Here is a 24687-nt window from a genome sequence, read left to right on the forward strand (position 1 = left end):
TTAGAATGGATGAGTGCCTTTACCTGTATAACTTTCCTATGCCAGGCATAATAAAATTTTAAGTAGAAAACCCCCTAGGCTTAGACATAATTATATTAAATTTACCAATTCTCGCGGGAACCAGATTATATTACTGATATTTAATTTTAGTTAATATTTTCTAAGAACAAACTAAATTACTTTCTATGAACTTATTATAATTTGTGTTTGTTTTTACACTTTTTAGGGTTCCGTACCCAAAGGGTAAAAACGGGACCCTATTACTAAGACTCCGTTGTCCGTCCGTCCGTCTGTCACCAGGCTGTATCTCACGAACCGTGATAGCTAGACAGTTGAAATTTTCACAGATGATGTATTTCTGTTGCCGCTATAACAACAAATACTAAAAACAGAATAAAATAAAGATTTAAGTGGGGCTCCCATACAACAAACGTGATTATTGACCGAAGTTAAGCAACGTCGGGCGGGGTCAGTACTTGGATGGGTGACCGTTTTATTGCTTGTTTTGCTCTATTTTTTGTTGATGGTGCGGAACCCTCCGTGCGCGAGTCCGACTCGCACTTGGCCGGTTTTTTTTACAAGTTGACACACTACTATTACGACACATAATAGTCATATACAATACAAAAAAAATGCCCTAGGAGGCGTTAGTCATTTTTTCCTTTTTTTATATAATAATATATAATAATATATAATATATAATAATTTGAGCCTATTTTTATGACATTTATTTTGTTTATTATTTTATCTATGTCTACATGATATAATTGTCTCAAAGCTCCACTAATTAATTCTGCCATTTGTACTGTGTAATAAACAGAGCTCGGCGGGGGTGAGCTATATACTAGTGATGTACCGACTATAGATTTGGCCGACTAGCCGACTAATCGGCGCTCGGATAGCCGACTAGTCGGCTAGTCGGCAAGATCACTAGTTTCGTCTAAGTTCGGTTCAGATGCACTTAAAAACAAACGTTTTACCCCTTTCGTCATATTATAGTAACGCTAAAAATATAAAAATAATCCTAAGGCAATATTTCATACAAAAACCGGACAATCTCCAATGCACAGTTCTCCACATAGGTAAAACAAACCCTAAACTAAATTACCACATTGACTCTGTTCCCCTCCAAGCAGTAGCTGGTCAAAGAGACCTGGGTATCACTATTTCACATAATTTGAAATGGGACACGCATATAACCAAAATCACCAAGAGAGCAAATTCTATGCTGTATATGATCCGGAAAGCATTCCATGTAATTACTAAGGACCTATTTATTAGAATATATAAGTCATACCTTCGTCCTTTACTTGAGTATGCTTTTCAGATATGGTCCCCCTACTTTAAAAAGGACATCACATTGCTGGAGAAAGTTCAGCGAAGAGCAGGTCTTACAACATTGGAGGACCGAAGGAAGAGAGGCGATCTTATCGAGACATACAAAATCTTGTCTGGACACTACAATGTTCCTAATATTATCGACCTATACACATCAAGCCAGAATGTAAGGTTAAGAGGACACTCCAAAAAACTTGTCAAACCTCCGTGTGCTAGTAATCCTAGAAAACACTTCTTACCGAATCGTGTGGTAAATGTGTGGAACTCTCTACCAGAGACTGTTGTTAGTGCACCATCGGTCAACATTTTCAAAAATAGACTGGATACACATTTTAGAACTTTAAAAAGTGCAAAATAAAATAAAATACAAGTGCTTCGATATACACGCATCAGCTCCAAGAGCTGCTAGTGTATCAAATAAAATAATAATAAATAATAATAATAATCGGAAATAAGAAAGCGACCACACAGTCAATAATTCGTACAAAAGTTTTTGTAAGCACCCTAAATAGGAATTTGGGTAAAAGCTTATGGTAAATATTTGCTGTTTCTTTCTTTTTGCCCTGTTTTTCTGTCACTTGTAAAGTGCAGACTAATCGGCCATTTTTGCCGACTAGTCGCCGACTAATGGCCGACTACAAATGAGGCCGGATAGTCGGCTTTCCCGACTATTCGGCGACTAGTTGGTATATCCCTACTATATACCTTTTAATTTGACGTGAGACATGTTAAATTATAAGGTAAATAGCTCACCCCCGCCGAGCTGTGGTAATAAAGATTATATAAATTAAAGCTATCATTTAAAAATGTTCTTATTTGTTTTGCAATTTATAGTGTTAATGAAAAACAATCTTGATAATGTTGTGTTATTAACACAAATATCTGGGTGACCGAGCTTCGCTCGGAAAACATATAAAAACTCGAAAATGCGCGTTTTCCCAGAGATAAGACCTAAAATCTATTTTTTTATTCGGTAGACTGAAATGACAGTTCATAGTATGAACATAAAATGTCATTTCATACTAAGAAATGTCATTTTAGTCTACCGAATTAAAAAATAGACTTTAGCTAGATCAATTTTTCGACCCCGAAAACCCCCATATAGCAAATTTCATCAAAATCGTTAGAGCCGTTTCCGAGATCCCCGAAATATATATATATGTATATATAAATAAATAAATAAATAAACAAGAATTGCTCGTTTAAAGGTATCAGATAATTTTAGTAGGGCTGTCGAATTGGAAGGAGGGTAGCTAAATACAGCTGAAGGCTAATTTAATTGTATTTTATTCTGTACAAGAAATAAATGTGGTGCAATCATAGTTTTTATAATGCACATTTTTAAATACAGAATTTTGTAGGAAAAAGCCTAGTATAAATTACTAAACACTTTCAAAGAGCGGAATTGTTTTGGTAAAATCTAAGCCAATGGCACTCATCCAACAACATGATTATGCCACATAGAAACACATGTTTATATTATTATTTCATGGTTAAGTCCTTGACCTTGCACAACAATATTAGGCAAATGATTCTATGGAAATAATTATATTTTGAAATGTTCACTGGTAAATTCGATGATTCTGTAATTAAATTACCTCAATTATCTAATGAGACAACCCTAATTGTTATCACAACAAAATTTACCTTTCCATCTTGGGTCCTTATCTCTAGGGTGTATCGTATAATGTGTTGTTATTTTCGGGAATTGGTCTGAATAAAGTCTTCTGGCAGCATTTGTTAGCCTCCCCACTGAAATGTATAAAAAATATCAATCAAAACAATTGAATACCGATCAAAACAAATAAAGTGAACTTTGTACTTTTGTTTCTGACACTACATTGCGTAACAGAACTGTAGAATTATTTAGAACAAACATTGATAGAAGTATTTTCGACTAAACTTAACCTTCAATAATTTAAAAACACTGAGATAATTCATAAAATACGATAACTTCACAAACAGCTGATACGCAACGTCACTGTAAAACAACTTTTTAACTGTACCATATATGAAAAGTAACACTTTTAATACTTAAAACACATTTTTAGAGCCAGTTTAAAACTAGTTTAAGCTTGATAGTATGTAATGTTTAATATAAAAAGCATTTATTTACCCTGACGAGCCGAACTAACAATTGCCGCCGCCATGTTTTTACAGCATGCGTTCCGATACTGCACTATTACGTTTGTGTTTTGCTCATTTGCTGTTTTTGACGTTAACGTTCCGTTTCACCAACGCAATCATGTTAAAATATTTATAAATTCAATTATAGTTGATAAAACTAATTTGTCAGTCAGTAATAACCAGGAAACCTATACTCATCCTGATTTAAACTTTCACGATTTTTACACATTATTAAATTATACAACGGGACTTATCGCGTATCTAAGTTTTAAGATTTACCTCCGACGTTTCGAGGACGACGTTGTCCCCGTGGTCTCGGAGTCTTCTCCAAGTACTGACCCCGCCCGATGTTGCTTAACTTCGGTAAAAAATCACGTTTGTTGTATGGGAGCCCCACTTAAATATTTATTTTATTCTGTCCTTAGTATTTGTTGATATAGCGGCAACAGAAATACATCATCTGAGAAAATTTCAACTGTCTAGCTATCACGGTTCATGAGATACAGCCTGGTGACAGACGGACGGACGGACAGCGGAGTCTTAGTAATAGGGTCCCGTTTTTACCCTTTGGGTACGGAACCCTAAAAAGACGATAAGTTATAAATATGTAGTACATACCTATCAACATATACCTACACAATATGTTCTAGCTAAAGCTATGAAAACTAGAAATGAAACTACTGAATGTAAGCTAAGAAGTATTTATTAAAAAACTTAAAACATAAATATTAGTACAAGATGATTTACTGCGCACGATTTACTTCACAGGTTTCATTTGCCAGAGGCCGTCGTTGAGATAGTGGCAGTTCTCTATGCCCACGCCCTTGTTCACTTTAGCTCTGAAAAAAAAAGTTATTTATAGGTTGGCAGGCCATTTCCGTCAGTAGGAAAAGGCGGCAAATTTTTAAAAACGTAGGCGCGAACCGTAAAAAGGGTTGTCCTCGCATAGAAAATTTGACTTTCGCTCCTTTTTCTACTGTCAAAGTGGGTTTGCCAGAACATAATACAGGTACACTCAACATAATTTTCGAAACGATATTTAAGACCGAGTTAATAAAATTTCTTCTCGAACAAACAGAAAATCCAACGTTTAGATAAAGGTCTAATGATTACAATTGTGATATTTTTTTAAATCAACGTACGTCTCTCTCGTTCTATCAGATGGAGTTGGCTACAGCTGAGTGTACACTTAATGTCGTTTTGGAACAAGAAAGAACTCCGCAAAGTAAACATCAGGTTATAGATTGAATTAGGCACTTTGATGCGGTAAAATATTGTCGACATGATGTTGTCTCGTTTAGGTGCATGGTGCATAGTGAGATAGCAACAGCCTTACATGTCATCAGTAGACAGAGAGGTCATCCCGATAGCCAGCGCGTGCTGTTTCCCCTCAGCCATCACGGCGACCACTTGCCCTTTGTCGACTGACGACATTCGCGCACCGGGCGAGGTAAGGCCGGGACACATGATGTTCGCGCCGCTGAGAACGAAGCGAATGGCGCCTTTGTCCACCTGCTGCATTGGTAGGAAGAATGGGTCTGAAACAGAATATATGTTCGATATTAAACTTTCATAAGACATATTTTAAACTGTTTAGACGACAACACCCGAAGCCCCGAACCCCCCGAACCACCCGAACATGTCGCCAATAGCGACTAAAAATTCAAGTGAGTGAAACCGTTGTCGTCTAAACAGTTTAGAATATATGTTTTTAATGAACACATTCAGTGCCGAAAACCCGACTATCGGGTGTATTATGATTTCGTTCACAGACCGGACGACCCGATAGTAGATCGTGGTACTACAGCTATATGACGAAATGTTTGTGGCCTGGCGCGGATGTCTTGTTTGGCTGGGTGGCAATGAATGTGTTAAATAAAACAAATTGAAACGTAAGTATAGGAGGTGTAAGCACGTACTGCTCGCCCTTTAAGGTTGGTCAAAGGCGTTTCAATTATTACATACTAGCGACCCGCCCCGGCTTCGCACAGGTTAACAAATTATACATAAACCTGCCTCTTGAATCACTATTTAATTATTCACTGTATCTATTAAAAAAAAACGCATCAAAATCCGTTGCGTAGTTTAAAAGATCTAAGCATACATAGGGACAGACAGACAGCGGGAAGCGACTTTGTTTTATGCTATGTAGTGATGATACTCGAGAATTTAGAACAGGTATCGCCGTGGCCGGGTGATCTAGTGGTCCTTAGGACCAATAGGACCTTAGCCGCGTAAGGGCCGGATCGATTCCGGCCTTGACCACCGGAGGGCTTGGACAATTTAGTATATGACATCTAATTTCAGTTTATAAAATCCTTGTATTAATAATTCCCGTGGGAATGATGTAAATATAACATTCATAGCAATTATTTCTTTAAGAAAACGGTTCACTTTTGTCACCTGGGGACCGTTTCTCAAAAGCTTGTAGCTTGTAATAGGTACAAGTGGAAGTCCCTTTCTGACAAAAGCTGTCAAAAAGTGACATCCGCTTGTATTACAAGTTAAAAGCTTTTGAGAAACGGGCCCCTGCTAGTTCTGCGTCGCGGACAGAAAGACAACCCGACAACAGTATCCTACATGTCTCGAAAAAAGCGTGGTATAATATAGAAAGTCTTACACTTATGTAGCAGTCTTAATGTCGGCATCCAGGGTCCCTCGCGGTGTCTAAAGAAAAGCAGCTCTCCTGCGCTGTTCACCATTATCTCGATGTGGTCGTGGCTGGAATCAAAGAGAACATAAGTAAATTATAAGCAGAGATCGTACAGATTGGCGTCATTGCTCGGAATAATGTGGACATGACTCCAAATTTGATTAAATAATAAGAGACTAACTTGTTCGTCAAAGCTCTCCAAGGGGCCTCTACGTGTTGGATCTATATCCCCACGCAAGCCTATCAAAAGACCGGAATTTATAGGCCCGTGATCCCAAAAAAAGGAGATACAAATAATAATAATAATAAGAGACTAACTTGTTCGTAATTATAGTCAAATCTTATTGTGATATCCACTTTTGATACCCGGACGCCGTCACTCTTCACTGCTGGTAAGACAACAGGCTGAGGACCTTTGCAAAAATACTGGCTTTACTGGTGTATCAGGCAACCAGTACCCTGTTTATCAAAAGCTTGTAACTTGTAATACCTATAAGTGGAAGTCCCTTTCTATAACAAAAGCTGTCAAAAAGTGACATCCGCTTGTATGACAAGTTACAAGCTTTTGATATACTTGCGGTCAACGCTTGTGGTTATTATAGGTACCTAGGTATAGGTACCTAATGGTTCAAAGGACTCCGTGGACTACAGAGCGGGGTTGAAAAGAAAATTCTACTCTTTGGAAGCTCAAGTGATCATAGAAGTGGCTTATTCTCGGCCAAAGAATATAGGTACATGGTACATGGTTATTCGGCAAATGGATCCAGTCTTATGCTGCTTTTTTCTGTAGTATGACATCCAGTTTGTTATAACCAGGTAGCACCAACCAGTCTCTGCCCACAACTTCGCGAAGAACACGTTAAACTACCTCTATTTTCTTATCCTTGATAAGTAATTAAGACATGAAGACCTTGGGTATCAAACTAATTTTGTATCAAACAGAGACGTCTGCGAACGATGCTATTCGGATTAGAAATAAATTAAAAGTCGTACGGTCTTGGTAGCTCAGATGGCAGAGCACTGTACTAGTGATCCAGTGGACGTGGGTTCAAGGTCCACCCAAGACAGTGAATTTTTCCTGTCCACTTTGATTAACCTCGTAAGGCCCAATGTGCATTACAATGTACAGTCTGTTTCAATCTAATTTGAACCTTTCAAAAACTAAATAATAGTAGTTTATGCAACAGTGATATAATAAGGGTTCTTAAAATTCAAGGGTCGAAGTTACAAAACGAGACGTAGTCGAGTTTTGTAAAAAAAGACCCGAGAATTTTAAGAACCAATTATGAGCTGTTGCATACATTACTTTTTCTATGACAGCTGCAGCAAAAAAAAAAAAAAAAAAAAAAAAAAAAAAAAAAAAAAAAAAAAGAGTTATTATTAAAAAAAAAGAGTTATTATTTAAAAAAAATTGAGTTATTATTTTAAAAAAAAAGAGTTATTATTAAAAAAAACAAAGAGTTATTATTGTAAATGAAAACATACCTCTTTCAATCAAGATGATCGGAACTTGTATCTTTAAAAAAAATAAAGCAGTTGTATTATACTCATAAGATGACTGCTAGCAGTCATCTTATGAGCCTATAGACAAAGCATTCAAATGACATTGCTTTAGATATCACTGTCAGTCATTTAATTGACACATTTAAGTGCTGGAGTAGAAAAAGTAGCATTTCATTTGTTTCATTGTTTTCTAAAGCAAACGAAAGTCACCCTAATGTACTATGCAACAAGGTTCATCTTGGGTACCATTTGACAATCCTGAAGGTGTCCTTCTTGGGCAGCACGAGGTCGATGTACTGCTCGAGGTGCGGGTACAGCTCCAGCAGGCGCGCCCTGATGCCCTTCTGCACCGATGACTTGAGCTGCTGCGTGCCGCTTATGCTCTCCTTTTCGTCGAACCTGGAATCCAGATAGGAAAGGCACAGGATAAATAATAGTACTAGATATAGTCCGTAGATTTGAAAATGGCCCCGAAGATTCACAGATATACATTATACAGAAGATTCACTCTCTAACAAAACGCGTCTATTACGACAGATATGACCACTAAGATGGCGCAAGCGCGAGCAGGCGTCCGTTCCGGAGCGGTGCGCGGCAACGCCGGCAACTACTATGGCTAGACACCAAAATTGGTGTGGGCCGCATGTATTACTGAATCGCGATTAGAAAGGGATTGAGATAGCTGTCAATCCATATTGATTTTGACGTAAGTGTATGGAAATCTGTTATTTCTAATCCCTTTCTGATCGCGGCATGATAATACTTGTAGCGACGCGACGAAATCGCGGTGTGAGCCACGCCTGGTAAAGGTTAAGTTTTTTCTGAGTTTTGTTGTATAAAAGTCAGCTCATGTTATAGCCGCGCGTGTAACATATCTACCTACAGTTTAAAGTTGCTATGGAATGGGGTTGGCCGGTCGAAGTGTTAAGCAGATGGCGCCATCATATCTTGCCCAGTCAATCCCTATATTTGTGTCAAATTTTTGATTTGGATGCCAGCTCTTTAAGCCAAATCTCATAAAAAAGGGGCAAGCTATGATAGCGCCATCTATACAAACCTTTGACAGTTGCCAACCCCGTTTAGTAGTGCAGTCTCTATCAAGGGCGCAACAGTCCCGACTATAAGGCCACTCACACTGAGGCCGGCTGTCCCCAGAACAGATTGATCTGTCTTCACTCCCAAATATGCGAAATACATAATAGGTACATTTCATTAAAATTCACCGTTAAGTTAATCCTTAGGATGAAAGGTTACTGTTGCAGCTTAATGCTGAAATTGCGTTCTTTAATTTAGTCTCCTAATTTTAATATTTGAATATGGATCTATGTTAATAGGGATACATAAAAGGAATTTTCTTAAAGTAACTCGAGATAATAAGAATTCAATAGGTGCCGAATTGAGTATCGATAGTCTGATCTTATCATTTAGTTTTAGACTTAGTATCCAGGTAATACCTATTTACATACATACTGTAAAAAAAGTGTTTTTTTTTCTATAACGTTCGTGCGCACGACTGGTACGTCAAGTTCAAAGTACCTAAAGTCGTACCTACGTTATCAAGACACCCAGTATGTACCTACCCAGTACAATGTCGTATCAATTTTCACTAACTTTCCAAAAAGGCTTAAGTCCATCCCCCGTTTGTTTAAAAGTAGACCTTACACGTTAGCCATTAAGGTTCATTATAAAACGACATTAGGAATGAAATAGGCCGTTTTGAAATCCGCTCCCCATTTACTTACGCGTCGTTGGTCACGTGTTTTTGTTATCTTTGTGCGGGGTTCCAATCGTTTATTGAGGCTTAATTGCTCTTGCATTATTTCTAAATAAATAAATAGGTATTACAGGACAATTTTATACAAATCGACCTAGTCCCACAGTATGCTCAATAAGACTTGTGTTGTGGGTACTAGTTAGACAATGATATAAATAAATATATGTAATATACCGTTAGACCATGAAAATTCTGCAGCGATTTTGATAGCCCACGCAGTGCAAGTGTTATACACGTCATAAATTCATAGAAATTTGACGTGTAAAATGACACTTGCACTGCGTGGGCTATCAAAATCGCTGCAGACTTTTCTCGGTCTGACTGTATAATTTTAATGATATAGTTATATAGAAACTAGCTGTTGCCCGCGACTTCGTACGCGTGGATTTGTATATTGGTGGTTATATATTCTACATTAGCTTAGAACATTATGCAGCAAAATATTGCAGTAGGACGGTTAATCATTTGTTAATTATTAATATTATACAACGCATGAGACTTGTCTTTCACAACCTACAAAGTTTCTAGCCCCTAACTAAATAAAATTGTTCTCGACATAATCCCTCTCAACCCCCTTAGAAGAATTTCATGTCCTCTATTTAATAAAACCTACTACCTAACTACCTATTTACGAAGTTTGAAGTAAATAAAATTTGAACCCTATATAAACTTTCAACCCCTTTTTAACCATTTTAGGGGATGAATTTTTAAAAACGCTGAAATCACTTTTCTTGTATTCTAATAATATGCCTTTGCACAAAGATTCAAGCCCCGTTCTCACAAAAATGTTTGAACTACATACAAACCACCACCTTGAGATATAAATTTTCAAAAACGCTGAAATTATTTTTTTCCTTTTTAAAATAATACCTTTTTATGAAGTTTCAAGTTCCTAGCTTAAAATAAAATTTGAACCCCGTACAAACTTTCAACCCCTTTTTAAACCTGTTAGGGGATGAATTTTACAAAACGCTGAAATTACTTGTATTGTCTTCTAATAATATCCCCAAATACAAAGATTCAAGTCCCGCGCTCGAAAAAATGTTTGATATCCATACAAACTTTCAACCCTTTTTTCACCACCTTAGGGGATGAATTTTCAAAAACTCTGAATTTAGTTTTCTTGTATTTAAATTTAATATCTATTTGCAAAGTTTCAAGTTCCTAGTTTAAAATGAAATTTGCACCCCAAGACGAACTTTCATCCCTTTTTTAACCCCCTAAGGGGTTGAATTTCCAAAAACGTCGCAATTACTTTATTTTGTGATCGGCTATTATGCCTATCTAAGAAGTTTCAAAGCATTTGTAATGGATTCAAACTTTCGACCCCTTTTTAACCCTGTTAGGGGATGAATTTTACAAAACGCTGAAATTACTTTTCCTGTCTTTTAATAATATCCCCAAATACAAAGATTCAAGTCCCGCGCTCGAAAAAATGTTTGATATCCATACAAACTTTCAACCCCTTTATCATCACCTTAGGGGATGAATTTTCAAAAACGCTGAAATTAGTTTTCTTGTGTTTAAATTTAATATCTTTTTGAAAATTTTCAAGTTCCTACCTAATATAAAATTTGCATCCCAAGACGAACTTTAATCCCCTTTTTAACTCTCTTAGAGGTTGAATTTCCAAAAACGTTGCAATTACTTTATTTTGTAATCGGCTATTATGCCTTTCTAAGAAGTTTTAAAGCATTTGTTATGGATTCAAACTTTCAACTCCTTTTTAACCCTGTTAGGGGATGAATTTTACAAAACGCTGAAATTACTTTTCCTGTCTTTTAATAATATCCCCAAATACAAAGATTCAAGTCCCGCGTTCGAAAAAATGTTTGATATCCATACAAACTTTCAACCCCTTTTTCACCACCTTACAGGATGAATTTTCAAAAACGCTGAAATGAGTTTTCTTGTATTTTAATAATATATCTTTTTCCGAAGTTTCAAGTACCTAGCTTAAAATAAAATTTGAACCACATACAAACTTTCAACCCCTTTTTAACCCTGTTATGGGATGAATTTTACAAAACGCTGAAATTACTTTTCCTGTCTTTTAATAATATCCCCAAATACAAAGATTCAAGTCCCGCGCTCGAAAAAATGTTTGATATCCATACAAACTTTCAACCCTTTTTTCACCACCTTAGGGGATGAAGTTTCAAAAACGCTGATATTAGTTTTCTTGTATTTAAATTTAATATATATTTGCAAAGTTTCAAGTTCCTAGCTTAAAATGAAATTTGCACCCCAAGACGAACTTTCATCCCCTTTTTAACCCCCTTAGGAGTTGAATTTCCAAAAACGTCCCAATTACTTTATTTTGTAATCGGCTACTGTGCCTTTCTAAGAAGTTTCAAAGCATTTGTAATGGATTCAAATTTTCAACCCCTTTTTAACCCTATTAGGGGATGAATTTTCACAAACGCTGAAATTACTTTTCCTGTCTTATAATAATATCCCCATATACAAAGTTTCAAGTCCCACACTCGAAAAATATTTGATCTCCATACAAACTTTCAACCCCTTTTTCACCACCTTGGGGGATGAATTTTCAAAAACGCTGAAATTAGTTTTCTTGTTTTTTAATATAATACATTTTTACAAAGTTTCAAATTCCTAGCTTAAAATAAAACTTGTACCCCATACAACCTTTCATCCCCTTTTTAACCCCCTTAGGGGTTGAATTTTTCAAAATAGCTTCTTATCTCTTGTACACTTTATAAATGCAACCTAGTGTGCAAATTTCAACTTTCTAGCTTTTGTAGTTTCGGCTCTGCGTTGATGAATCAGTCAGTCAGTCAGGACACTTGCATTTATATATATAGATATAAATAGTTCTATAGATAGAAAACATCAATTTACCTACCTACAGTACACACACAAATACATGACTGTACCGGAATTCCAACTCGGGACCTCCAGCTTTGTAGGCAGCTGGCAGGGTCACTTCAGATACCGACTATTAGGTATGCTATTGTGTTATTAACTTAAAGGTAACGAATAATACCGTTTAACTGTATTACCTAACTTAGTTGCCATAGTTAGTATCAGGGATGTTGCGAATAGCCGCATCCGCATCCGCAACCGCGGAACTTCCGCATTATTTTCAACGTCCGCTTCTGCATCCGCATCCGCATAAAATCGATGCGGATTTAATGCGGATGCGGATGTGGAACAGGTCGGTACAGGAACGTCTTAGCATCGGCGTAAGTGCTAGACTGCTAGGTAATTTAGTCACTAGCCAAAAAAACCTATTAGAAATTAACAGTCAAGCGTGAGTGGGACTATTAAGTCCCACTATCCGTACATTAACGGAACCGTTGGAACGCGAGTCCGACCCGCACTTGGCCGGTTTTTTGAAATAAAAATTACTAAAATGTAATATTTGACGTTTTTTATGTACCTATCTTGACATCCGCATCCGCATCCGCATCCGCGGATGTGAGCCTTTAAAAATCCGCATCCGCGGATGTCAAAAAATCGGCATCCGCAACACCCCTGGTTAGTATGACTCACGATAGGTAGTTTAAATTCGATTATTGTTATTGGTCTATGTAAAATTGTCCTATAATATTTATTTATTTATTTTATTAAATTAGAATAGGCCTCCATGGCTCTATGTCACGTTGCCTATATGTCGTAGGTATTATTATTACCCTATTGAGATTGACGACTCGCCGCGTAAACATTATGGAAAGGTCATGGAAAGGGCATAGACGGCGCGCTGTTCTTCCTAATACCAATTATACCAAAGACATACCAAAGAGAAGAGTGTATAGATAGAGGCTTATTGTCATACTAAATTTTGTAATCACCGTAAATTTACTGCCATCTTTCGACACAGGACTAAAACTAAATATGAAAATGAATAAAAATCAAAAAAACCTATAAATATGGATAAATGTTTTTTTTATTACCTATTTTTAGAACTCCATATAATGACTAACTCTTTAAATCATAGAGTCCGGATGCTTTAAATATCAAACGGTGTCGCCATCTACACAAGTATAGGCCAAAGAGAAATTAAAGCCAAAAGACAGACAAATAATAATCAATCTAATAATAAACTAAAACGGAACTATTAGCTGAAAATTTCAATCAACAAGGCAGTTCCAGCAATTTAATACGTAATAGGACGTAGGTACCTAGGTGTTATCAAATTTTAGATTGTTTATCTATTATCTACAAACACAAAAAACAAGTGTGTACTGTTGTACTGTAGCCTGTGACTGTAGCAGACTAATGTTGATATTAAACATAAACAGTAAACACAGACCTTGAACCAGTGTTGGCCGTAATGTGTAATTCTAATTAACAATTAATCATTTCCATTACCCATTAAATCCGCAATTAGTCAATTGCATTACGCATCAATTTAAATTAAGTTAATTAGAATTGAATTTTGAGACGTTTAATTACATTGACTGTCAATCTAAATTAACGTTTAATGCAATTAAATCAATTTTTTCATAAACTAATAATTAATGTTACTATTGCTTAGAAACTTGGAGCTAGGTATTAAAATTAAAAATAAGCATATGAATACAAGCTTCAGTGAATTATCAGGTCGTGATATTTTAAAATGAGACAACAAAATGACCCTGAAACCTGGCAGTAGGTACCTACTGGAACTCAGGTTTGGTGCAACATAGACACACGCCGTTTAGGCTATTCGACTCGTCACAATGAGCACTTGGGAGAGCAGTACCCAAGATGGAGCTGATGCTGAACCCTGGCAGTACCTAATGGAACTCAGGTTTGGTGCAACATAGACAAACGCCGTTTTGGTCATCCGACTCGTCTTGATGAGCACTTGGGAGAGCAGTACCCAAGATAGAGCTGATGCTGAACCCTGGCAGTACCTAATGGAACTCAGGTTTGGTACAACATAGACAAACGCCGTTTTGGTCATCCGACTCGTCTTGATGAGCACTTGGGAGAGCAGTACCCAAGATAGAGCTGATGCTGAACCCTGGCAGTACCTATGGAACTCAGGTTTGGTGCAACATAGACAAACGCCGGTTTGGTCATCCGACTCGTCTTGATGAGCACTTGGGAGAGCAGTACCCAAGATAGAGCTGATGCTGAACCCTGGCAGTACCTAATGGAACTCAGGTTTGGTGCAACATAGACAAACGCCGGTTTGGTCATCCGACTCGTCTTGATGAGCACTTGGGAGAGCAGTACCCAAGCTAGAGCTGATGCTGAACCCTGGCTGTACCTAGTGGAACTCAGGTTTGGTGCAACATAGACACACGCCGTTTTGGTCATCCGACTCGTCTTGATGAGCGCTTGGGAGAGCAGTACCGAAGATAGAGCTGATGCTGAACCCTGGCAGTACCTAATGGAACTCAGGTTTGGTGCAACATAGACAAACGCCGTTTTAGTCATCCGACTCGTCTTGATGAGCACTTGGGAGAGCAGTACCCAAGATAGAGCTGATGCTGAACCCTGGCAGTACCTAATGGAACTCAGGTTTGGTGCAACATAGACAAACGCCGGTTTGGTCATCCGACTCGTCTTGATGAGCACTTGGGAGAGCAGTACCCAATATAGAGCTGATGCTGAACCCTGGCAGTACCTAATGGAACTCAGGTTTGGTGCAACATAGACAAACGCCGTTTTGGTCATCCGACTCATCTTGATGAGCACTTGGGAGAGCAGTACCCAAGATAGAGCTGATGCTGAACCCTGGCAGTACCTAATGGAACTCAGGTTTGGTGCAACATAGACAAACGCCGTTTTGGTCATCCGACTCGTCTTGATGAGCACTTGGGAGAGCAGTACCCAAGATAGAGCTGATGCTGAACCCTGGCAGTACCTAATGGAACTCAGGTTTGGTGCAACATAGACAAACGCCGTTTTGGTCATCCGACTCGTCTTGATGAGCACTTGGGAGAGCAGTACCCAAGATAGAGCTGATGCTGAACCCTGGCAGTACCTAGTGGAACTCAGGTTTGGTGCAACATAGACACACGCCGTTTAGGTCATCCGACTCGTCTTGATGAGCACTTGGGAGAGCAGTACCCAAGATAGAGCTGATGCTGAACCCTGGCAGTACCTAATGGAACTCAGGTTTGGTGCAACATAGACAAACGCCGTTTTGGTCATCCGACTCGTCTTGATGAGCACTTGGGAGAGCAGTGCCCAAGATAGAGCTGATGCTAAACCCTGGCAGTACCTAATGGAACTCAGGTCTGGTGCAACATAGACAAACGCCGTTTTAGTCATCCGACTCGTCTTGATGAGCACTTGGGAGAGCAGTACCCAAGATAGAGCTGATGCTGAACCCTGGCAGTACCTAGTGGAACTCAGGTTTGATGCAACATAGACACACGCCGTTTTGGTCATCCTACTCGTCTTGATGAGCACTTGGGAGAGCAGTACCCAAGATAGAGCTGATGCTGAACCCTGGCAGTACCTAATGGAACTCAGGTTTGGTGCAACATAGACAAGCGCCGTTTTGGTCATCCGTCACATCTTGACGAGCACTTGGGAGAGCAGTACCCAAGATAGAGCTGATGCTGAACCCTGGCAGTACCTGCAGGTTCAAGATGTGACGGATGACCTAAATAGCGTGAGCCTATGTTGCACCAAACCTGAGTTCCACTAGGTATAGCCAGGGTTCAGCATCAGCTCTATCTTGGGTACTGCTCTCCCAAGTGCTCATCAAGACGAGTCGGATGACCAAAACGGCGTTTGTCTATGTTGCACCAAACCTGAGGTCCATTAGGTACTGCCAGGGTTCAGCATCAGCTCTATCTTGGGTACTGCTCTCCCAAGTGCTCATCAAGACGAGTAGGATGACCAAAACGGCGTGTGTCTATGTTGCACCAAACCTGAGTTCCACTAGGTACTGCCAGGGTTCAGCATCAGCTCTATCTTGGGTACTGCTCTCCCAAGTTCTCATCAAGACGAGTCGGATGACTAAAACGGCGTTTGTCTATGTTGCACCAGACCTGAGTTCCATTAGGTACTGCCAGGGTTTAGCATCAGCTCTATCTTGGGCACTGCTCTCCCAAGTGCTCATCAAGACGAGTCGGATGACCAAAACGGCGTTTGTCTATGTTGCACCAAACCTGAGTTCCACTAGGTACAGCCAGGGTTCAGCATCAGCTCTATCTTGGGTACTGCTCTCCCAAGTGCTCATCAAGACGAGTCGGATGACCAAAACGGCGTGTGTCTATGTTGCACCAAACCTGAGTTCCACTAAGTACAGCCAGGGTTCAGCATCAGCTCTAACATGGGTACTGCTCTCCCAAGTGCTCATCAAGACGAGTCGGATGACCAAAACGGCGTTTGTCTATGTTGCACCAAACCTGAGTTCCATTAGGTACTGCTAGGGTTCAGCATCAGCTCTATCTTGGGTACTGCTCTCCCAAGTGCTCATCAAGACGAGTCGGATGACCAAAACGGCGTGTGTCTATGTTGCACCAAACCTGAGTTCCACTAGGTACTGCCAGGGTTCAGCATTAGCTCTATCTTAGGTACTGCTCTCCAAGTTCTCATCAAGACGAGTCGGATGACCAAAACGGCGTTTGTCTATGTTGCACCAAACCTGAGTTCCATTAGGTACTGCCAGGGTTCAGCATCAGCTCTATCTTGGGTACTGCTCTCCCAAGTGCTCACCAAGACGAGTCGGATGACCAAAACGGCGTTTGTCTATGTTGCACCAAACCTGAGTTCCACTAGGTACAGCCAAGGTTCAGCATCAGCTCCCTCTTGGGTACTGCTCTCCCAAGTGCTCATTGTGACGAGTCGAATAGCCTAAACGGCGTGTGTCTATGTTGCACCAAACCTGAGTTCCACTAGGTACAGCCAGGGTTCAGCATCAGCTCTATCTTGGGTACTGCTCTCCTAAGTGCTCACCAAGACGAGTCGGATGACCAAAACGGCGTTTGTCTATGTTGCACCAAACCTGAGTTCCATTAGGTACTGCCAGGGTTCAGCATCAGCTCTACCTTGGGTACTGCTCTCCAAGTGCTCATCAAGACGAGTCGGATGACCAAAACGGCGTTTGTCTATGTTGCACCAAACCTGAGTTCCATTAGGTACTGCCAGGGTTCAGCATGAGCTCTATCTTGGGTACTGCTCTCCCAAGTGCTCACCAAGACGAGTCGGATGACCAAAACGGCGTTTGTCTATGTTGCACCAAACCTGAGTTCCACTAGGTACAGCCAAGGTTCAGCATCAGCTCCATCTTGGGTACTGCTCTCCCAAGTGCTCATTGTGACGAGTCGAATAGCCTAAACGGCGTGTGTCTATGTTGCACCACACCTGAGTTCCACTAGGTACAGCCAGGGTTCAGCATCAGCTCCATCTTGGGTACTGCTCTCCCAAGTGCTCATTGTGACGAGTCGAATAGCCTAAACGGCGTATGTGTATGTTGCACCAAACCTGAATTCCACTAGGTACACCCAGGGTTCAGCATCAGCTCTATCTTGGGTACTGGTCTCCCAAGTGCTCATCAAGACGAGTCGGATGACCAAACGGCGTGTTTCTATGTTGCACCAAACCTGAGGTCCACTAGCTAGATAAAAATAACGGGCGCCTTTATAAAATTACGATATATTTTTGTTAATTGATAATTATCAATAATATTTTTAATTGTCATTAAAAATTGATTTAATTTTTAATGGTTTGTGAAGCATTAACCATTAATTCTTTTTAATTTTTAATGGTTCGAAATAAATTAATATTAATGCAAATTGATGTTAATGCGAATTGACAATTAATTTTCCTTCAATGGTTAATGGTTAATTCGAATTAACCTTTTCAATGGTTAATTTTTAATGGTAATTGGGATTAACGTTCGGCCAACACTGCCTTGAACCAAATCGATTGTTTTACGTCACGCGTCGGGCACTGAATACTTACCTTAGTAAACACACCTCTAAGTATATTTTTTCTTGTCTTGTCGTCATTGAGACATATCAGAGCGGACAAGGTGCTCACAAATATCTGACACGACTCTATTGTGGTGATAGGATAGATAAATATAATTAATATGATATGAACATATATGACCCCTAATATTGCTTTCGTTATAATTGTTATTAAACTGAATTTAAAGTCATACTAAAATAATATGTAAGTACGAGTAAGTACCTACTCATATATACTTATCATAGGTCGTACTGATCATAATTATCGACAAAACATATAGCTATCGATTTTTTTATAATCACATTGACTAAAATAGTTACAATAAACAGCTGAACGGATATTGTCTCCAATGTTTCAAAACTATTAAATACGTTAATTTGTTCAAAAATGTACCTTATTATTTTTAGGAATAATGAATTGGAACCGCAACGATAAAATGGTTTACAATTTTGTTATACTGTTAAAGTGGGCTAAAATGGATCCTGTTCCATTTGAAATACGGAAAAATCATGTGAAAATAACGATTGTTAACTACTATCTAACTAAACCAGGACACGACGATCAAGGATTAAGGATGTGAACGATAACGACAACTACGCTTCGATAGGCTTTTGGTCCTTTTGGAAACCCATTGGAATGGGGTTGGCAACTGTCAAAGGTTTGGATAGATGGCGCCATCATAGCTTGCCCCTTTTTCCATGAGATTTGGCTTAAAAGGCTGGCATCCAGGGCATTAAAAAAACAAAAATTTGACACTATTCTAGGTATTGATAGGGCAAGCTATGATGGCGCCATTTGCTCATTTGCTAAATTTATATACTTCGACCGCCTAACCCCATCGTTAAGACGAAACAGGAGCTGAGATTTAAATATTTTAGGTAAATATACCCGTCTCGCTAACGGAAGCGGCTCCTAAAACTAGTGCGATAAAGACAAGGCGAAAAATCCTGCGTAAAAATCTCAAAAATCGAGGTTTCGTACTCGACTGTTTCCTCCTCCAAAACTTAACCAATCGTAACCAAATTTGGAAATCTAAATGATTATAAAATTATCTGTGTCGGACCGTTTTTCTTTTTTGGCTAATTGATATCAGTATTGAATACCACGCCTCCCATTGCGGCATAGTCAATTAGGCCATTTTGGCCATTTTTGAAGGGCTCTAGGCGCCTTAAGAAACAAAAATATTAAAATAAGCAAAATGGCCCGACACAGATATTGACAATATTAATCTGTGTTGAAAAAATCATTGCTCTAGCTTCAAAACCCACGGAGGAAACAGTCGAGTACGTTTGTATGGAGAAATTACCACTCCTGTTGGCTCTCAAATAAGAAAGGAACAAAAGATTACGCAGATTCGTGCGGGTTTTGACGTTTTTCGTCAATTTGCTCCGCGGCTATATCATTCGCTATTTTAATACTAAAATTATACTGCTAGGGTAACATGCAGGGTAGCGAATTAACGATATATGTACATACTTACAAATGAAAATAAATCAAAATTAGACATGTATTCGTGATTTTTCTATCGAGGAAACTGATTTTTTTTTTATGGCCTTTGCCCTTGAATAAAACGTGTAAAAATTCTTAAGTACAGTCACCTGCAATAATATATGTTACTCTTCGAAGGCAATGATTTATATTTATAACACAAGATAGGTTATAGGCGTTCCAAAATTGAAGCGCTTACCTTGTGACAAATTGGACAAGTTGCCTTTAAACGCGGCTGGACAAGCGAGAAATGTGCACGTGCTAACGAGCTCCCGCACTCCGAAAGAGAAAGAGACGACCTTATGTTTAACAACAAGTGTGACAAAGATGGATGGAATGAGAAAATTAATCCAAAATAACAGATTTATTCGTAGGTACAGAAATAAATATGGAAGCATTTTTTGTGCTCCTCAAGTATGAGTATAACCTATCTATGGTTATATAATATCATTGTTCGAAGGCCGCAAAAATATGACGCGCTCTTATGGCTCTACAAATAAGATCGCGTCAGATATTTTTGTGGCCTTCGTTCTGTAACATATTATTGCAGGTGACTGTACCTACCTCTCAATTACTTCTCAATAAATAGATTTGATTACTCGTACTTAAACTTTAAAGCATGTAAACATCATTTGTGTATGTCAGTGTGTGTGTGTTCACGAGAGCGCCGCCATACTTTACTTAAGTAGGAAAAATTATTCACATGAATGCACCTATTCCCATCTGTGCCCCGCGGGGGCACATGGGAACACAATACACCTCCAATGAGGTGATTCGTCTGCTCGTTTCCTGGTTAACCCCGTTTGCTATTTTTTTTTTTTCATAAAATAAAAAGCCATCTAAATTTCACCGACGCGACACGCAAACGACACGAATTGAATAAGCATTATTATTTATATCGATTCGCCAAGCGGAAAAGCAATTTCATACAGCTGCTATTTGTCACACGAAACAATATTTTTTATGAGCAAAATATATATGTGGGTTTAGGTATTTGCAGTGTTTTTAGGTCATTTCATTATGTCTTTAATGCTGATTGCCTTATGAGTTTTTTTTAGGTATCAACAGTTACTTACAGGAAAGAATAGGCAATAAATTCTTTTTTAACAGGCAATAAAGAAAGTAAACAGACTTCAAAAAGGATAGAATGAAATATTATACTTTTCAAGTATGTACATAATTGTAAACGCGTTACCTACTTACTGATATGAATTTTTTGAAGTCGAGCCAAACCAAATTTTGAAGTTTGAAGCGTCGATGGGATTTTCCCGTCGACGTTTTCCTGTCCTGAGAGGCAGTTTTAATTTCCAAAACGGAACGACCGATTTTGTTCCGGTTTGCGGTATAGTACATTACTGCAGACGCCGGGAAAGAAGGGCTTGCCGGGTGAGTAGGTATAGCCGGCCGACCGTAGGGAGGCCTGATAGTGATACGAAGCCGGCAAGACCTTTTCACGGCTAGGCATGTATAGTGCTTTTCTCAAACATGCAATGAAATAAAAAAATACACCACTCAAAAAAGAATAGTTTTAGATTAGTTTACTTTTTGATTTAATGTAATCTTTTTTTTTATTTAGGCAAAGTAGTAAATATGTACATAATTATATAAATAAGAAATACAAACAAACATTTAGTTATACAAATAAAGTTTTTCAAGTTACCTGTCAACTTAAGCAAAGCAATTAGGCATGAGGCATGATTATGATGAATGCAAAAAGTTGTCATATTTACTTACTTTTATGGCCAGATATGTTTCATCGGGTGCTTCATTTAGAAATGTTTGGACATTTTCGGAGGTAAATATTTTTGATTTTTTTGCCTTATATCCAGTAGACTGGCGTTTTAACCAAGCAACCAACTTAACATAGTCTTTTATGTTAATGTTCTGCTTAAGCTGTATAGTCGCTTTAAGCATTGAGTACATTGCCCACAATGTCGAGGGTTTTTTGGTTCTTGCCAGTTCCGTAAAATAAGCCAGAAATACATTCTCGGAGAAACCGTGGGCATTTTTGTCAGTCTTCCAGCTTATAAAATTTTGATAGGTGTTCATGTATTTCTCCTTTGATTTTGGCGGCAACAAGTTATTAATTGCTAATTCTGCCTCCGCCCTCAATCCCGGCGGAGTACAATTAATTTCTTCGTCGCTGTTACCATCGGAACTCATTATGAAAATTTATTTATAATCTTTATAATAAAAATCCAACTTCACAACAAAAGTTTTTTAATTTTCCTTCCAATCCCGCCATAATTGTTTTTTTTTTACGGAAGTCGTTCGTATTTCGCGTGTGTAGTGTTCGAATAGACCTTATTAGTTAGTTAGTTAGTTTTAGTTATTTATTACACAAAAGTTACAACTTTTTTGTTAAGGACAAAGCTCCACAAAACTACATTTGTTTGACTGTGGAGTCGCATTATTCTATACTTAAATAAATTGATGTTATAAGTAATAGGCTTACATTGGGAGTTATAATACTAGGTAATGTCAAGAATACTCTATAGGGCAACACATTCCCCTATAGTGTATTCAAGAGATACATTTTAAGACTCTTTTTTAATCTACTTTTTTTGGGTTCTTTTACTATGTCTGCGGGCAAAGTATTCAGTAAATAGGGTAACCGTTTCTTAAGTGTCCTATCGCCATAATAATTATACACCCTAGGTACTTCATATTTGCCCGCCGTTAATGCTCTGGTGTTATGACTATGTTTGACTAGATCCCTGTGTTCCTGGCTGCCATGACTGTTTATAGCTAACATATATTTAAGTTTTAATCCCACTGGTAAAATTTTACATAATTTAAATAATTGTCTGTAGTCAGTTTTGCAACTGTGTTTTATCTTTTTATTAACTAGTAGTTTTAGAAAACGGATTTGTAACAATTCTAATTTATCTATGTTAGTTTTAAACGTGAGGCCATAGCAGTCAAGACCATAACTAATAATAGACTCTACTAAACAAGTATAAATACATTTCAACGTGCTAACAGGAACTTTAAAACTAAGATGGTAAAATATGCTTAAAAGTATTTTTAATTTATTACAAATGAAATCTACATGAGTTGTCCAGGAGAAGTTTTCGTCGATTTTCATGCCAAGATACGTAAAACTGATAACTCTTTCTATGGGCTGGCATTTACAAGTTACGGAATCAATACTATGTATACAATGGAAACTATGTGTGAAAATGGACGGGATATCGTTTTTAGGTACTAAGTATGGAGAATGTATTAGCATAAGTTTTGTCTTATCGGCATTTAATACGATTCCATTATCATGAGACCACTTGACAACGGCATCGACGTCCTCCTGTACAAGCCTGCAGGTCTGCTCGAGGTCGGTGCCGGCGCGCAGCACGCACAGGTCGTCCGCGAACATGTGCGCGGAGCAGTGGCGCAGCACGCCGCACAGGCTGTTCACGTGCATCAGGTAACAGAGGGGCCCGCAGCCCGAGCCCTGCGGCACTCCGCAGCGGACGGCCTGCTCGTCACTGAGCGCCGACCCGACCTTCACGCGGAAGGACCGCATGGTGAGGTAGTCGCGGAACCATTGGTTCAGCGGCCGCCCCACCCCGCACTCCTCCATAGCTTTCAGCAAGGTATCGGTCTCTAGGGTATCAAATGCCTTTTTAAAATCAAAAAAGATAGCTACCACAAACTGTTTCTCTGCTAAGTAATTGTTAATCTCATCTGTAAAGGCAGATAATAGAGTATTCGTACTTCTCTGTTTTTGGAATCCATGCTGACGACTATTTAGAATATGATTAGTTTGTAGATAATGTGATATGCGGTCGGTAATACATTTCTCTATTATTTTGTCAACACTAGATAGTATAGATATGGGTCTGAAATTAGAATAATTTTTAAAACTGCCTTTCTTATGGATAGGACGCACTATTGCCTGTTTTAGTTTTGTAGGAAACTTTTGTTGATTAACTGATAAATTAATTAGTTTGGCTAGTATCGGGCTTATTTTATCTATAACTGTTTTTAGGTCAGACATGCGTATGAGATCGCTTCCTGGTGATTTATTACTGTTCATGTTTCTAATTACTCGATTAACATAATCACTAGATACCGGTTGCCATCGCATACACATGCCGGACTCCTGTACATAGTTTTCCCTAGTCATCCATATGTCGTTACATGAGTGTTTTATATTGTCTATTTCTGTTATAAATGAGGTTGCAAATTTATCACATATATGTTTTTCGTTACTTTCATCCATGTTTGTTAATATCTTAATATCTAATGACTGTTTTTCCTTTCCCATCATAATATTAATCCTATCCCATATTTTTTTAATATTTTTATTACAGGCTAAAATACTCTGCTTATCATTATCATTCTTGCTTTTCGTATAGCTTTATTGCACTTGTTTCGATATTTAGTATATTCTAGCCTTTTTAACATGTTTTTTGGATCCATGCTCCACATATGAAATAATCTATCTCGCTCAGCTATCATCTTCTTTAAGTTGCCGGTTATCCAAGATTTATTATTCCTATTACTATTATTTATTATAACCTGCTTTTTATAACATTCATTGTAAATATTTTCAAATAGTTGCCTAAAAGCTTCGTACAGTTTAATAGGGCAGTCTATTAACATAAGGCTATTAAAATCAGTTGCAAGTAATTTTTCTCTTACTAATCTATTATCTAATACAAGCCGCGTAGCGGTGGCGGGGGAAGCAGGCACGCCGCCGCGAGCGCGCCTTACGCGCGCGCGGGGCTCTTCTTGGTTGGGAACGGTTGCGGCCGTGCTTCGCCTTAGGGCCATTATACACAATCTGATAATAAGAATCTCAATTTCTATAAATAAAATAAATGCAGAGGATTTAAAATATTGTCTATGGTCTATGGTGACTTACGTATAGACAAAATTTTAAATTTATTCATCAACACATTGAATCATACAGATT

At 38.5% G+C, this 24687-nt stretch overlaps 2 protein-coding genes across 2 annotated transcripts in view; both read right to left on the minus strand.

Moving 5' to 3' along the window:
• Positions 1–3514, minus strand: part of LOC134654597 (electron transfer flavoprotein-ubiquinone oxidoreductase, mitochondrial) — a 29688-nt gene extending 26174 nt beyond the window's left edge. The window contains exons 1-2 of the mRNA XM_063510066.1: positions 3455–3514; positions 2986–3090 (exon numbers count right to left, since the gene is read on the minus strand). Of these exons, the coding sequence (XP_063366136.1) occupies positions 2986–3090; positions 3455–3488 (139 nt within the window). The 5' untranslated portion in view covers positions 3489–3514. The remainder of the gene's footprint in view (positions 1–2985; positions 3091–3454) is intronic.
• A 636-nt stretch (positions 3515–4150) lies between these two features.
• The window catches only part of LOC134654582 (malignant T-cell-amplified sequence 1 homolog), a 48786-nt gene continuing 28249 nt past the window's right edge, over positions 4151–24687 (minus strand). Inside the window, exons 2-5 of the mRNA XM_063510049.1 lie at positions 7868–8020; positions 6086–6186; positions 4802–5003; positions 4151–4304 (exon numbers count right to left, since the gene is read on the minus strand). Of these exons, the coding sequence (XP_063366119.1) occupies positions 4223–4304; positions 4802–5003; positions 6086–6186; positions 7868–8020 (538 nt within the window). The 3' untranslated portion in view covers positions 4151–4222. The remainder of the gene's footprint in view (positions 4305–4801; positions 5004–6085; positions 6187–7867; positions 8021–24687) is intronic.

Source organism: Cydia amplana, chromosome 15 (genome assembly GCF_948474715.1).
Source record: "Cydia amplana chromosome 15, ilCydAmpl1.1, whole genome shotgun sequence".
Classification (NCBI taxonomy): Eukaryota; Metazoa; Arthropoda; class Insecta; order Lepidoptera; family Tortricidae; genus Cydia; species Cydia amplana.